This window comes from Falco naumanni, chromosome 4 (genome assembly GCF_017639655.2).
Source record: "Falco naumanni isolate bFalNau1 chromosome 4, bFalNau1.pat, whole genome shotgun sequence".
NCBI lineage: Eukaryota > Metazoa > Chordata > Aves > Falconiformes > Falconidae > Falco > Falco naumanni.
This window is the reverse complement of record NC_054057.1, coordinates 34,523,421-34,539,104: the sequence shown is the minus strand read 5'-3', so window position 1 is coordinate 34,539,104 and position 15,684 is coordinate 34,523,421. Positions and strand designations below refer to the sequence as shown.

General features: G+C 38.0%; 1 protein-coding gene across 2 annotated transcripts in view; it reads left to right on the top strand.

Annotated features, from left to right (window-relative positions):
• GLCCI1 (glucocorticoid induced 1) overlaps nt 1-15,684 on the top strand; it is a 58,413-nt gene that overhangs the window by 29,126 nt on the left and 13,603 nt on the right. The window contains exons 3-5 of one of the 2 annotated variants that reach the window (XM_040589847.1): nt 713-799; nt 8,939-9,052; nt 12,143-12,295. In XM_040589847.1, coding sequence (XP_040445781.1) covers nt 713-799; nt 8,939-9,052; nt 12,143-12,295 — 354 coding nt within the window. Of the gene's footprint in view, nt 1-712; nt 800-8,935; nt 9,053-12,142; nt 12,296-15,684 lie in introns of both variants that reach the window. The other variant, XM_040589846.1, reaches the window with a different exon arrangement.

The following is a 15,684-nucleotide window of genomic DNA, read 5'->3' as shown; positions in this document are numbered from 1 at the left end:
GGATTTTAGATGTCCCCATTGCTCCTCTGGCAGCCAGTGACTCTTGTTTGGAAATGCTGGTGGATAGCCTCACTTTTCCAGTAGTCTTGTGGTAAATAAACACAGGAGTTGGGATATCTGGCTTACAGACCCTTCTCAGTCTTTGGGGTTTAACTTCATAAATCCTGCATCCAAGGACAGTCCAAACTTCTGGGCTTGCAGACAGGGCTGGAAAAGGATTACCCATCACTGTTCTGCTCGTGTAGGTTGGTCCCAAAAATAATAAAAAGTGTATCAAACTCTGTATCAAGTGAGCGTTAGCAAGAAGGAATTGATTAACTGGCCCAGTGATTAAGGAAGATGGGAGGAGTGAATCCTGGCTTTTGGTCTCTGTTTGAACTTTTTTTTTTAACCTGGTGGTTTTCCAAACTGTCCATTGAGTGGAAACTAGAAATGGATGCCAAAGTGCAGATGTGAGTAGACAGGTAAGGTTTTCTTTGATTGTCGGGCCTCAGATTCCTTCTTCAGTGACGTGCATTGTCCTGCCCCATGGTAAATGCAAGTTTATGAAGCCTTAGTTTTCTATATTATTTTTATTTATTGAGATTATTACTGCTGCTTATCAGATTCTGAAGTTTATTTTCATGTGTAATGCCTGCACTCTGACACTGCAGATAGAGTAAAGCAGTAATGTGTGCCAAAAGATTTTTTTTGGTTTTCTTTTCCCTTCTAGACACCTAGCTGTTGGGCTGAAGAAGGAGCAGAAAAGAGATCACATCAGCGTTCAGCATCATGGGGAAGTGCTGATCAACTAAAAGAGGTGAGAAGCTTTGCACAGTGGAGCCTTTCAAGTTTTAATATGCTTAAGACATTTTTTAATCCCTATCTAGAGTCCAGGAAACTGCACCCTTTCCCTCTGCTCTGTTGTTTTTGAAACAGGTTTTACCTCCAACGTAAGAGTTGTTTTAAGAGTGGTTGTTATTTTATGCCTGTTGGATTTCCTCCCTGCCTACTACACAGTATTGGCTGTGAAGGAGTGGCCAGAGTGAGTGCCGTGGAACCAGCTTGTTGTTGCTTACTAACTTTTCTCTTCAGAGTTGCCTTAGCTAGTTTTCTGTTCTTTAACACCGCTCTCCTGAAACAGGCAAAGTATAAGTTGGTATGTTAGCATATTCTTGTTTAGAAATGTCATTCAAGGTTTACAGTGGAGATAGAGAGAACATCACTTTGACAAACGAAGAAGGAGGGTAGGTGTTGATAGAGTAACGGTATGATTACTTGAAATGCTCTTTAATCATATGTATTTTTCTGTAGACTACAATTGCAAGTAGAAAGAACTCACCAAAAGTTAAGTGGATTCACATCATGAGAAAGTAGATAAGAGTAAAAGCTGAAATGACAGTATTTCAGCTTTTGTCCCAATAAACTCCATTCTGTTCAGAGTTCATGTAACTCTAGCTCGGTCCGATACCTAAGGGCTGACCTGCAGTCAGCTTCATGCCCCTGTCAGGAGGGGTGCAGCCTCTTCAAGAGCTACACCTTTATTTTTAAGAAATGGATCTTGCAGCATGTTCTTACGGGATGGCACTTTTCCCTGATACTCTGGGCTTTTTGTGTCCTCTCTCCTGGCTCCATGTTTAAAAGGACATTCAAAAATGAGAAGAAAGTATACGTTGCCTGAGGAGACGAGGTTGCTGGCAGTATATAGTCCTCTTCCAGACAGCCAGTGATAGGAAGAATAGTTGTCAAGAAGGGCAATGTAAGTTTCATTACTTGAATTTTAAAATCAGATTTGACAAATATGGAATAATCTTGCATTCCATTGGTGTCAATAGCCTCATATTTAAAGATGAGGACCTGGGCTAAACAGAGGTCAATCCAAAGAGGGTTGTTTATTCCTGTCTCATTGAATACCTGTTACGAAACCCATCATAGGTAATTTATTAGTACATGGGCCTTCAGGTGCCTGGGTGACTTCATCTGCAGCTGTGGAGAAGCACTCAGAATTGCAGATTAAGTGACTGGAAATTAGTGCAGAATGAGTTTTGTGTCTGCAAAGTTTTGGCTTTACCTACCAGCACAAAGGAATTGTAGCAGGGGCAGGAACAGCATCAGCATTTCCAGGGTAACGCTTGCTTGCTTTAACTGAGAGACCATCCCTCGTTCTTCTGGCAGTTCCCTACCAAGTTCTGCAGCAAGCAGCTTTTCTTCACCACAGCGCTGTGGCTGTCAGTGATAGTGAAACCTTCAGCATGTAAGCAAGTCTCTGCCATTTGATAACAGTGATCCATGGTGCTGGGTTGCCATCTTCTTTATGGAGTGACCACAAAAGAAATACAAGAAATGTGGGGCCAATGTGTCTCATGGTTCCTTTCCGATAGAATACAGTAATGGGCAAAATGGGATGTGTGGAAGGGAATTGTTTCTATCCAAATTTTGCAGTGGTTATTCACCCCCAAACCTCCCCTTGTCATCTCCATTTGATAGTTCTTCCCTTTCCTCCAACAGTTGTCTTGCCTTTTCTAGTTCCCCAGGTTTGTAGTCCCAGTGTCATTCTATGTGCATTATCCAGCCAGTTTTTGCCTATCTTCCCTTACTTGAGCTCTTACTCAGGTACTTTTCAGCTTTCTGTCTGCGTGCTCTCTCTCTCTCTCTCTCCATTGTTTGGCTTCTATTTCATGCCTTTTTTTTTTTCCCTTTCCCTCCCTGTAAGTCCTGTTCCAACTTCTCTGTCTGGCTACTTAATGCCTGTGTGGTAGGTGTTAAGAGTTTTTCAATACCAACAGTATCTCTGCACTCAGATTCTTTGTGCCACAGTAATTTGCAGTTTCTGGAAGGAAAAATTCTCTGGGGCACTTCTATTCAAACTGTAAAGCCCACTAGGGACAGAATTACTTGCAAATGTAGCTGTCAGTTCCAAACATCTTTCTTGACCCTGTGCAAACTGAAATTTTTGTTAAAGTTTTGCCCAATGTAAAGGTTTTTCCAAGGGAATAGAGGGGCACATTCTTCCAGAGCATTGGACAACAGAGCTGCCCAGGTAAAAAGCTACCATGATGTGTTTTAGCACATAACATGGTAAAATGATTTCCACCTCCCTTTCATTTTAATCTCATTCTTAAAACAACTCTTAATACTTGTACGGAAATCTCTGATGGGAAGGGGATAGGTGAACTGGATATGTTACATGGTAGACTTCAGAGAAAACTTGACAAAGCTATAGGTAGCTGAAAGCAAGAGCTTAAATAATGGAAATGAAAGTATCACCTCTCCTGGGCGACTGCATTTGTTATGAGTAACATAGGTAACTTGTTCTGCTCAGCATTTGGAATTGTCTCCCATAGATTTGACAGTAAACAAGTAGATAGCTGTTTACAGTTTCCTTGGCTTGTCTTAGCAGTTTGGATTCACGTTTTCTTGTTCCAACAATTAACGGACTGATTTCTAGCATGTATTTTTTATTCTGTTGATACTGTAAACTAGCCAACTACTTGTATGCATAGTTTTAATTGTTTTTGATAAAGAAGATTGAATGTACTTTTAAATTTAAAAAAAAATAGTGTTGTTTTTCTTGGTTACTTTGAGAGCTATTGCAATTAAATACATTTATTCAGCACAACTGGGAGCTCTTTTTAGAAGATGTACATTTAAAAAAGCTAAAAATGAGTGTATAGACTTCAAGATCCCAAGCAAGCAATTAATTCTGTATTACCACATTAAAAAAAAATTCATTTGGGGTAGTTGAAAATCATTTTGCCCTTGAATTGAAATAGGTGAGTGTCAGGATTGAATCTAACAGTGAAACAGGCAATGCTTGCTTTATTGTAGTGGGTCTATTGAAAAATTTAAAACTCCTCAGTTCTCAATATGAACTTTGTAATGATAATGTGCTTTTTAAATCACTTCCTAATAAAATTTACCTTTTTTTTATCAGTCTGAAGAGTTCTACTGCTTGTTTTTAAGAAGTCTTGAATATAACTTGAATATAACCAAGACAATGCCAGCCTCCTTTAACATTATTTTAATAGATACACATCTTAATTGGGAGATAAAGATTGCTATTGGTCTTTTTACTGGACACAAACCAAGCAGTGATTTGAACCACTGGTATTTTTTTCCCCTTTCAACCTGAAAGTTAGGTTGAAATTCTGTTGAATAGGGACAATTTTAGTTATAACTTACCCTGAAGTGGAATGTACTCAGAACTGGAAAACCCCCAGGATTTAAAACAAATACTTTTCAGTTTGTGTAGGTTTTTAAAGACATGAGTATTTCAGACAGCTGATTTTTCACTTCCCTTAAGCACCTCTGTATGCTGTATCTGTTACACTGACACCAGCAAACCCCACTGGAAGATCCCTTTTGCTCTCACAGAGTACTTGAAAAGGACTTTGGAATAAAAGAGAATCAAATATGAGAGCTTGCACTTTTTATGTGCTTTCATATACGAATTGAAAGATCGCATTCAAAGACTTAGGTTGAATTTCTAATGCTTATTTTGCTCTTTGACCTACTGGTTAACTTGTTTATTAACAAATGGTTCATGAATGAGTTAGAATCTGCTCTCATTAATGAGGAGTATGTGGATTGTTCAGCAATAGGAAGTTACCATGTTGTGTAGCCTGATGTATGTATATGTAGCCAATACAACCTATTGACTGGTAAATATTAATGAGCATTTGGACAGGAATGCTGAGATGTGACGTGTTCCTTCATATTAGTAGTCTGCAGACCTAGGTCTCTTCAAATGAAAAATTATCAGGATACTCAGATTATTCCAGTGTTGTAAAGAACCAAACCAGTTTGCTTATTTCTCAGGTTTGTGCCATTAGTTGTATTAGACTGCATGAATATTACAAGTGGTGTAGACAAGATTCATGTTTATTTCAAGTATACTTATAGCTGTAAAATTAATCAGCAAGCAAAAAATATAGGTATTTTTCCCACCTTCTTGTTTGTTTAATAATCTTTGGTCATCTTACAGTTAGTTGTATGACAGTAAACCATCAAGAATGAACTGCAAGTTCATGCCCTGAGTGACCTGATGTAGGTTTATTACTGTTAGGATGCACTGATCTTTGTGTTTTCTTGGGGGGGTTTGTCAGCTTGTTTTGGTTTTTGATTTTATAAAACTTTAAAGTACATGAAGAAAAGAATCTTTCTGATATGTTAACAAATATTGCAGGGAACAGCCACTCGAAGAGGAAAGGCTGAAAACTTCTTAATCTTTTTGAAATGCGCACAGATATGTGCCTTGTGTTCCCCTGCCATACAGTCACGTGAGAGGACTTGCCAAGTATGAATTAAAAGCTAGATTTTGAAATTTACTACAATATATGTTTACACCTTGTAAAGTAGCAAAATAATTTTAAGTAATTGTATCTGAACAATGTAAGTAGGGTTCCAATTGTGTTTGTTCCTTGAGGAGTTCCTTGATTCTTAAAATTTTTTAATTTTTGTGTTTTCAGCTGTATCATCTAAGAAGACACTTGTGTTATTCTGCCCATCTTCAAGCTAGGTAGACAGGGAGAGCATTTGAATTGGTATACTGAAATCGTGACATTTTATGGATCTGGGTGCACATATGTGCAAGGCTAAGGCTTTAATGTCTTCAGCAGCTTGATGGTTTAGAGGATACACATTAGATCTTTTGTGATGATTTACATGTGTTCCTTAATGTGATTGTGTATGCCTCAATCACCTTCATGCTCAGTACTTGGGCATGTGAGGGAAACGGTCACCCCAAACCCTTTCTGTTCTTAGCTGCCCTGTTAAAATGGAGCGGTTTTTTACTGCACTTTTTCCCCCAGCATAGCACGTTATTCCTTTTCTGCCTCCTCTTCCTAAATGAAATATCTGTATTGCTGCCCTGAATGGAGTTAAATGTCAGAATGTATTTACAACAGTGTAATGGCTGGATTTTCCAGTAAGTAGATGTTTCCCTGATATCCCTTACTTTGCACCATTTTCTTTGCACAGTCAATTCCCTAGCTTGTATTGGTTGCATTGGTCAAGTGCCCAAGAGACAGAATCTGCTGTTTCTTTGAGATACTTGCTAAGACAGGTGCCATCAAAACATACATTTCAGACTCTTCCCTCGCTACACAAATTGTATGTTTTCCTAGGATTAGTGTACCTTATACCTGTCTGCAGCTCACTTTGGTTATGCTTGATGCTCTGATTTGCTTCTCTGCTGCTGGGGAAGAAGGTGAAGATAAACTTTGAAGCTAGCACAGCTACCTCTTCTGTTAGTATTAGTGGCTTTATTTGAGTTTGAGATGGAAGATAATTGGCAATATAAAGACAATATTGTAGAAGGAAAAAAGCTATTGGGATTTAAAGATTAGCTTTATTAAGTGGTAGATTCACTGTGAACTACCCTCAGTGAAGAGATGGAGCATTGTTTAGTTTGGAGGATTCTTCTGTCTGTGTGCTAGGTTGCACTACCTGCTTAGTGTGGCTGCTCTGAAGCTGGATTTTTTGTGCTGGCCTCTGTCTTCTGTGCTGGAGGATGAATAAAAAATGGAAAATTCCTTCTTATATGCCCATCCTTCCTTTCTCATATATTTTTTTTAATCTGATGGTAACTACCACATCATGGAAAGCTAGGGCCCTTCAAGTTCAGGGCTAAGGACAGATGATCTGGTAAGGCATATCTGTTTCTTCACTGAATGGCGTGTTTGGCTTCAGCGATTATATCGGCTCCAGATACACAGTCAGATTCGTCAACAAGTTTTCATTTTTCTGTTTATCCCCAGTGACACAAGAAGTCTTTTCTTTCTCTTACTGTCAAGAACTACTGACTGTCAAAATAAAAATACTCTTGAGGTGGCTTAGAGAACCTCAGATTCCAGGGGCCCACGATTCCTTTCAGGGTATCAGAACTTCAAGGTTTTGGTTAGCCTAGAGACATACCAGCCTATCAACACTCTCCCATTTAGTGCTTTCACTCTCCAGGTTTTACAGTGAGAGGCTATGCTTTCAAAGATTCTCTGTTTGTGACAGAAATCAGTCGGCCAGATCTCTGAGGTGGAATTGTATAGATCTTTTTTTATAGCATGTTCCTGAGGAAAGCTCAGAAAGCCAGATTTTATTTAAATAAAAAAAATAGGATATTTAACTTTTTAACTATGAGGAAGCACACAGCATCAAGGAGAGGCAGCAGAAATGGAAGATTCATATACAGCACTCTCCTTGCTTTCTGATTATTCTTGTAGCCAGACATCTTAGTCTACTGCTGTCTTCTGATCTGGGCATCTTTTTTCTCTTTTGTTTTTAAAGGGGAAGATGAAGGTTATTTCCTTGTTCTCCCCATTCTCATGTAAGATCTACATCTTTGTAGAAGTAGGTATACTTACCAGACTAGTCACCTACTTGCTTTTTCATCTCTCTGTGGAGCTAGGTTTCCTAATTGCCATTACTCCTACTGAGAGAATGAGGAAGTTCTGGGCAAAGTATTTTTTTTGTAGAGGTAAAGTATGTCCACAGATTCCTTTTAAATTTCTTCCAGCATGGTACCCGACTTGCACCTTCCATGGAGAGATTAGTCTCCCAGTTCTGTAAATCTAGCTCATCTGTGTTAGAAACTCAGTCGTATTAGGGCTCTGTCTTTCTAGATGCATTCTACACGCAGACCCTTTTGGAAGTCTGTTGCTGAAAGGTGAAAGTATTCAGCCATTTCTGATTAGTAGTTCTCCAAATATGGGTAACGAGCTGTGGCAAGACTTGATATGAAGCCTTAAAGGTGGATCTTTCTTTAGTGAGTGATACCAGAAATACCACAGAAAAAAGTTGACAGCCTGGAGCAGAGCTTCATCCAGACCTCTTCACCAAGCACTCTCATCTCTGAGACTGTGAAGAGCGATGTGAAGTGGTTCTGTACCACAGAGTTGCTTTGCAGAAGCTCTAGTGATACATCCAGCTACTTGGAGTTAACCACGGAGTGCGTACACTTGTAAGCTCTTATTCGGAAAGAGAGGTTACTTTTCTTTGAAATATGAATTCCATGTGCATTCGCTTCTCCTTACTTGCTCTTTAGGTTTTTAACAATAGTATCGCTAGCTGAGTTAAAAATTAAATGGAGCCATGCATGCTCTGCCTTATAAGCTAGCGTGCTGAGCATGAGGAATAGTGGGGCTGGAACCCAAAGGAAAAGATTATCCAGTCTTAAGGGAACCATCTGTACCTGTTGTGTGAAATTGCACACAGTCTAAACTTCTGAGACAATGCTTATAGAGGTAAATGCTCTCTCTCATCTAGAAATTATCCAAGAGAAATAAATGTTATTTATTATAAATACATAAATAAGGAATAAATCCCCAAATGAAATTCTTTGTTTTCTTCTTAAAGGAGCAGGTCAAATGGATAATAGCTTTAGTTGTATTTGACCTTTAAAATACGTAACTTTTTATTCAACATCTTTGCAGCAGACAGCAGAAAAGATAATTCTGTCTGCCTGAAGAAACCTGTGATAATTTAGCCTGCAGGGAAATGCTATTAAATGTATTAAATAAGTTCTCCAGGATGAGCAATGGATGTTGATTGCCAGTAGTTTGCGAAGGCCCTTCACTTCTGTGATGAATTATCATAGAAAATCATTGGTTTGGTTTAAGATCAAATAAGTTAAACTGTAGGGTATAGGCCCCAGTTTAAACCAGTTGTAGCCTAGAAATTGCTACAAATTCTTACTCTGACTGCTTTTGTTTGCATCAGTTATTACAGTGCTTGTTTGTAAATGAGCAAGTTAAGTAACTAGACTAAGTTCAGATTGGTGAATAGGTCAGATGCTTTGGAGAGAGTATCTTCTAATAAGCAGAAAGAAGCTTTAATGTTAATGCTTTGAGAGAAGGCAATCCCATGTGCTTGTAAAATCTTTCAAAGAGGACTTAAAATGGCTGTGAATCACTTTATATGCCATTCAATAACTCATTATCACTTCACCTGAACTTCTTTTCAGCAGATTGCCAAACTGAGGCAGCAGCTTCAGCGCAGTAAGCAGAGTAGTCGTCACAGTAAAGAGAAAGAACGTCAGTCACCTCTCCATGGCAACCATATAGCAATCAGTCAGACTCAGGTAAGTAGCTAGTTGCTTATATTAACAGCCTCCTACCTTATCAGGGTTGGGTGAAAAACCTGCTGTTTCTTCCCGTCTTTCTTCTGTTTATTTTCTTGTGTGGTGCACTGAAATGCTTAACAACCTGATACCATTGCATCTTCACTGACATTTATCTGATAGTTGTCATATAATAAAAGAAAGAAAATGTAAGCAGGATAGCAACTAAAATATGTCAAGATGCTGTAAAAATTCTGAGTGTGGCCAGATAAGAATGTGTTTCCAGGGATACATACTTGCTTCCAAGTCTAATTTTTGCGGTACGCTTTCAAAAGCCTCTGCTCCTCTGGAAGGTATTTGCTTATCAGTTTCACAGCCCAATTTCATCTCAGCTGGTTAAAAAAATAAAAATAGAAAATAAATAAAAAGTACCAAGGTTAAGCAGTCTGGATTGGCAGCCTAACAATTAATTAGTCTTTAAGCAGTAAGTAACAAGCTAACAGATTGTTATGAACGGACTTGTAATTCACTTTTCCACGTATTCATCAGTAAAAGACAGCAATCCTGTATCACCAGCTTTGAGGGAAGATCTCATTTCCTTGTCCTATTTTAAGAACCTTACTGATACTTTACTTATTGGTCAGTTCTTGGCCAGAGAGGCAATTTCTATGTGACATCAAGGAAGACAATACTGTGGTGTTTACTTTCTAAAAAGAAAGTGATAATTCACCTTGAATTTAAACTCAGCTGAAATCAAGGTGGTGCATGTGAAACTGGTGACTTTTTTCTAGACCGATGACTAGAGAGGAACTGTCACACTATAGGATAAAAGTCTTGTTCTACATGGCTTTATCTAGGAGAGACCTCTTGGTTGTTACCGTAGTTCAGAATCATTATCAATAAAGGATCCTTTCTTCTAGCATGAGAGTTTGAAGACATAGCCACTGCAAGTACAGTCATTGCAGTATATTTTGAGAGCTTACATCACGCTAAATGGAAAAATTGCTATCATCACCAGCCTGTTCTTGTTCTAGACACTGTGACTTAAAGTAAAACCTCCATCAGACTTCAGCGATCTTTAAGATGCAAAATATTATGTGTAGTTTATGTTGATGACCATTCTCATGTTCTATACCAATGGGCATTGTGATGACTGGACTTCTTTTAGCCATCAGTGTATGTGTTTGATATCCTCGTCTCTGAGAGGTTAAGCTCAGGCTCCTAGCCTGACAGCCTCTGTTTCCCGTTGTATTACCGATTCTTCAAAGTGATGAGTGAGTTTAGGCAAATTTTAATGCAGCTGATCATTTTAACACTAGCCTGGCTAAGACAGTTTTTGTTTTCAGGTAACTTCCGTGTTGATGAAGTTAGAAAAATTCAGTTCTGCTTTGAGTACATCTGTATTTCTCCTCTTATGAACATGCTGACACATATGAAGAATAGCTTTGGACAGATTCCCTGGCCAAATTACCTGACTATGGAGGCAGATTCTCAGCAGGGTACAATGGAAGATGCCCCATGTAGTGTCTGTTCTAGCCTTTACAGACTGCCAGTGAAATTGAAACCCAATTAGGAGTTCTAAAGCTCAGGCGAGGTTCAGCCAATGACTTAGTGAACCTTAAGTCACTGTAGAAAGCAATTAATCATGTCTCATTTAACAGTTGCAGACATTTGAGTCCTGATTAAATTTTACCTACAGTGGATCCTTAACTTGGACCCCATGTTACTAACAGGCCACCATGTGAACTCCTGAAGCGTTGGTTCTGTCAGTGTATTTTCTGACTGCCTTTTTAAATAGCTAGTGTTTTAGAAAGAAGAGGTTGAGGTGTGATGGCTTATCCTTTATTTTCCTCCTCCTGTTTGGATAAAACCTCATGGTTAAAGCCTAATCTTGTGATGAAGACACACAGGAAATTGATATTCTTCCTGAAACTTTTATGCCTCTATAACAAAGGATCCCACTACATTTTGCATAGAAAAAGGTTTTGCTTCCCGTTTCAAGGTAAGCTGTAGCAGGTACCTGTACTTACTGTGACTATAAACGGTGGCACAGTCTTTGATGCTGACTGAAATCCACCTAGGACATGTGCTTTGAAGGAACACTTTAGTACTTGAAGCTCACTTTGTCATGGCTCATGCAACATTTTGATTTCTCGAGAAGGTGTTCTCTGATGAGGCTGGTAAAGTTTTTCAGTGCTGGAATCATTGTGGGAAGCTCTCACTGTCAGGTCAGAGAATGCCTGTGCGCAAGTGATGTGCGCCTTTGGAGCTGCATATTGGGCAATGTTCATCTATCAAGAACTCAGGAAAAATTTTAGATTTTGTCTTAAGCATCCTATGATTCTGTGAAAAAGAAAAGAACATATATTGGGACGTGAACGTTGTTCATGGCTGTCAGCATAAGTACATCTATGCTGTGTAGCTGCTGCCAAGGTAGCTTTTGAGGTTGACTGCAAGATGCATCTGCACGCTTTTGAATGGTTCCTGTTGGTAAGAGAGCTCCGCTCCCAACAGTTTTTTCTGAAAACCATACTTGTATTTATTTACATGCATGATTCTTAAACTTGAAATGATTTAAGAACTTAAGTTCTGAAAAGCTGTAAGCTAATGAAATTAAAGGTTCAGAACAAATGCTTTATTTTTCATTCGCTAAAGCCAGCTAAAAGAGAAAAGTACAGTGAGTATTTCAGTTGTGCGGTTAAGCCTTAGGAACGTTACGAAATGTCTTTTGGGTCCCAGTTAAACCATCAGCGCCCCCCCCCCCCCCCCCCCCCCATGTGCTCCCCATCCCCCTACAGTGTATTCTGTAGTCAATACATCTAAAAAAATATGTATAGCTGCCTACATACTGATAAGTGAAGTAGTAGAATGCTTTTGTTATAGGACATTTCTTTGAATTAAGTAGAGGTAATTGTAGTGGCTTTTGATTTGTGCAAACATGTTTTCTTATTTAAATTTGCCAAGTAAAGACGGTCTTCTAGATGTTAAAAGTAATACACAGCTTCTTGTTTTTTAGGTTTATTTAGTACTTTAGTGCTTAGAGTTTTGGTCTCAGGCTTCTGTCTTTATTCCATGTTCCAGCTTCAAATCATGTTACTCTCTACCTTCTAGGCTTCTATTTCCAGATCAGTCCCTATGCCACTGTCAAACATTTCAGTGCCAAAATCAACTGTTTCACGTGTGCCGTGTAATGTAGAAGGAATAAGCCCTGAACTGGAAAAGGTATTCATTAAAGAAAACAGTGGAAAAGAAGAAGTATCCAAGGTAAGCTTATATTAACATGTTTATGGTTGGTTTTTTCTTCATAATCTATAAACACATGGGAAACCTTCCTAGTGAGTAACCTTTCTTGTGGCTGAAATTAAAAATAATTTTCTTCAAAGAACTGTTTGTTTGAAAATTTTGTTTTAGTGTTTTAGGGTGATGTTTGTTTTTTGGGGTTTTGTTTTTTTTTTTTTTGTTTTTAAAGTGCTTCTGGCCAAATACACTTTGTTTAGAATGCCATTTCTGTAGAGAACTTGAAAGTTTTTGTGTGAAATGCAAGTGCTTGAAAATGTAGATACTTCAGGCTATAGTAGCAATTAGAGACCAGATAAATTTATTTGCTTCGTTTTGCATTCTCTTTCTTAGGCAAGACTTAAAGTTTCCTGTGCTATGCTCTGCTTTTTTATTTTAATGCTTTTCTTCCATAAACTGAATGTGGACCATTTTACTTCCATGAAACCGCTGTGATCTGTCATAGGAGATCTCTGTATGGGAAATACTGATAAATGGGCAGCTTTGCTTATGTGGGAGAACGGGAGCATTGGAATTGTCATTGAGGAGTTCTGGAGTGCTTAGATGACACTTTAAAACATGAAATAACATGGTTTACAGCCACTGTTTCCTAAATAGCCAATGAAGATTTTCTGCTGTGGAATAAAGTACTGTTTTTTCTAGTGTTCTCTAAGATGTAGGTTCTTTTCTTGTGCTCATGTAGTAGCAATTCAGTGTACAAGTCAACCTATAAAACTTTAATGAGAGGTTTAGAATTCCAAAACCTGTATTTGTAGTTCTGCATTTCAGCAGTAAACTTAAGAAGTTTTGGAATAGTTCTGGCTTCTCCAGAGACTTAGCTATGCAGACAAAGCAGTCTTAAGAATGAAATATTGTAGTAGTAGAAGTTTTATGCAAAGTTTGCTTTCCTAAGCCTGTCTCATCCCTTTAGAAGGTGTGTGTGTTGTAACAGGGAATAAGGAAAAAAACAAACACACAAACCGAAAGCCCTAATCAATAAACCTTGTTGCACCGTCTCCAAAGAGAGTATGTAAAGGTATATATTACAGTGCCACCATTATATTGCTATGGCTAAGGTTGTAATCTCCTATGGTTAGGGGACATGTCATTTATTTATCGGACAAATCATTTTCATAAATGCTGTCCTTGGGCTTTGACAGCTTATTGCTTGGGATGCAGAACTCAGACTCCTAAGTTACTGAATGTACTGGCTCTGATCCAGCAAAACAGTTAAGCACATACTTAAGTGCATTGTTGGAATGGGGCCAGAGGTGCTCAGCAGTTTATGCAACCAAGGCAATAGTGAACCGTTCCTGCAAACATCTAGCTGGTGAGAGTCTTCAGACACAAAAGAAAGTCATAAATTAGACATTGCCCTTGAAGTCAATTTTTGTGGGCAGAGGGTTGTTTCCTGCTATGTTACTCTTAATTTCTGTGAAGTCTGGTCTAGTGGGACCTGAAGTGGGACTCCTAGCACTGTCTTTGAGCTTGATCTCATAGCTTACTTAAGGAAGATCATAACAAGAGTAATTTACTCAATCTTACTGCTGGTGAACTTTCTCCTAATACAACAGTTTGGCCTGTTTTTAGCCAGGGGGAGCTGGTGCAGCTAGGTTAAAGGTTAGGAATTACTGAACAAAAGATAAATCATAGGAAACCAAAATTCTTAAGTTTCACTGCCAGTGAAACAATTTATTTTTCTTTCAATTTTCTGCCATTCTTACTTGCTGTAACGTTCTGTATTTTTAGAAAGTATTTTCAAATAGCAATCAAATGTGGTTGGTTGCTTTGGGTGATGTGTGAAGGATAAATTATTCTGTAGGCTTACTTGTAAGATTGGTGTGCATCTAGATTTTCAGCTGGTTTTAACTGTTTTAACCTGTTTCTTTTAACCTGTTTCCACCTTTACTTCACAGTTTTAACAGTGCATGTTCAAACCTTAATTTTCATAGGAATTTATATATCCAACTGCATAAAATGCTTTGTTGCCCTATTGTGAATCTGTATTTGTTTGCCAGGAAAGATTTGGGGAATAACATACAACCTGCTAAAAACACCAAGAAGGAATATTATCTTTAGTTTAGGTGCCACGTACTACTGAATTTTTTCACACACACCCATTTCCCCCCCCCCCCCCCCCCCAATTTAGGTGCTACATTAATAGCTTTCTAATTCCTTCCGTTTCATTTTGATAACCACGTTTGGGCTGTCCCAAGTAAAATAAAATGCATTTTATTTCTGTTAAAACTTTTAAGAATTTTAGTCTAGTGTTCTTGAATTTTTTTCTACTACTGTCTCATCTCTTCAGTATAAACTTGTGATTTTAATATTTTTTTCTTTTAAAAAATGCTTCTTAGTTCATATATTGAAATCAGACTAGGTAGGACAAAAATAAGCTTAATATTAAAGCAGTTTTATGGATAGTTTTATGGCTATTACTTGAACTACTTTTTTAATTTAGCCTCCTGTTAAAATGGGTAACCAGTGAACCTTTTCTCCCAGTTTCATACTTCCTTGCTTAGTCTTCAGATACACAAATCTGTTTATTTTTTAGACTTGTTTTGGGGTTTTGTAGGGTATGATGTTACCATACTTTCTGTTTTCCCTTTTGCTGACTTGAAATTTTGTAATCCTCCTTCTTAAAATACATATAAATTGATTTGGAATATGTCTTCTGTCTTCTCTTGTACTGACTTAGTTCTGTTAGCAGTTTGAAACATGCTTCTTTGCTGTTTTTTAATCATATTTTAATAGAAACTGTACTTACAAAAGTATTATTACTTATAAAAGTGAAAATAATTATTGTAGACATCAGTCTTGTTATTTTTGTGTTTCACAAAGATAGGTGATAATACGGTAATGTCATTATGTCATTAGCTTTTAATAATCTCATTGACCATAAAGTTTAGAGGGCTTGCATTGTAAGTGGTCAAAGCATTCCAAATATTTAATTCTTTTCAGTTTAGCCATGTTAAGTGTATATTCTTTCAGATCATTCATCTTGCTTAGTTAGCCGAAGGTGTTCTTTTTCTTTCATAAAACTAAGTTAAAGTTGGCTTTTTTTGAGTCACTTTCTTAATCACCTTTCTCCTCAGATTTATTAATAAGCTTTAATTCATCTTCTCATGCATTTATTCAAAGACCCTGGATATATTTCCCTTCCTGTTTTATAACTTGGTGACTAGTTTTCCAGGAAATTGTGACGGTATATCTCTGTTCCCACCAAAACGTGTAAACGAGAATCAACTTTTTGTGAAGTTGTGACAGACTTCTGTTCTTTGTCCCGTTGTGACTCTACAACACAAATGTTGGAGACCGGTACGATAAGATGATGGACTTGTTGAGAGTGGGGGGTCGGAGGTGTTCCCCCTTACAGG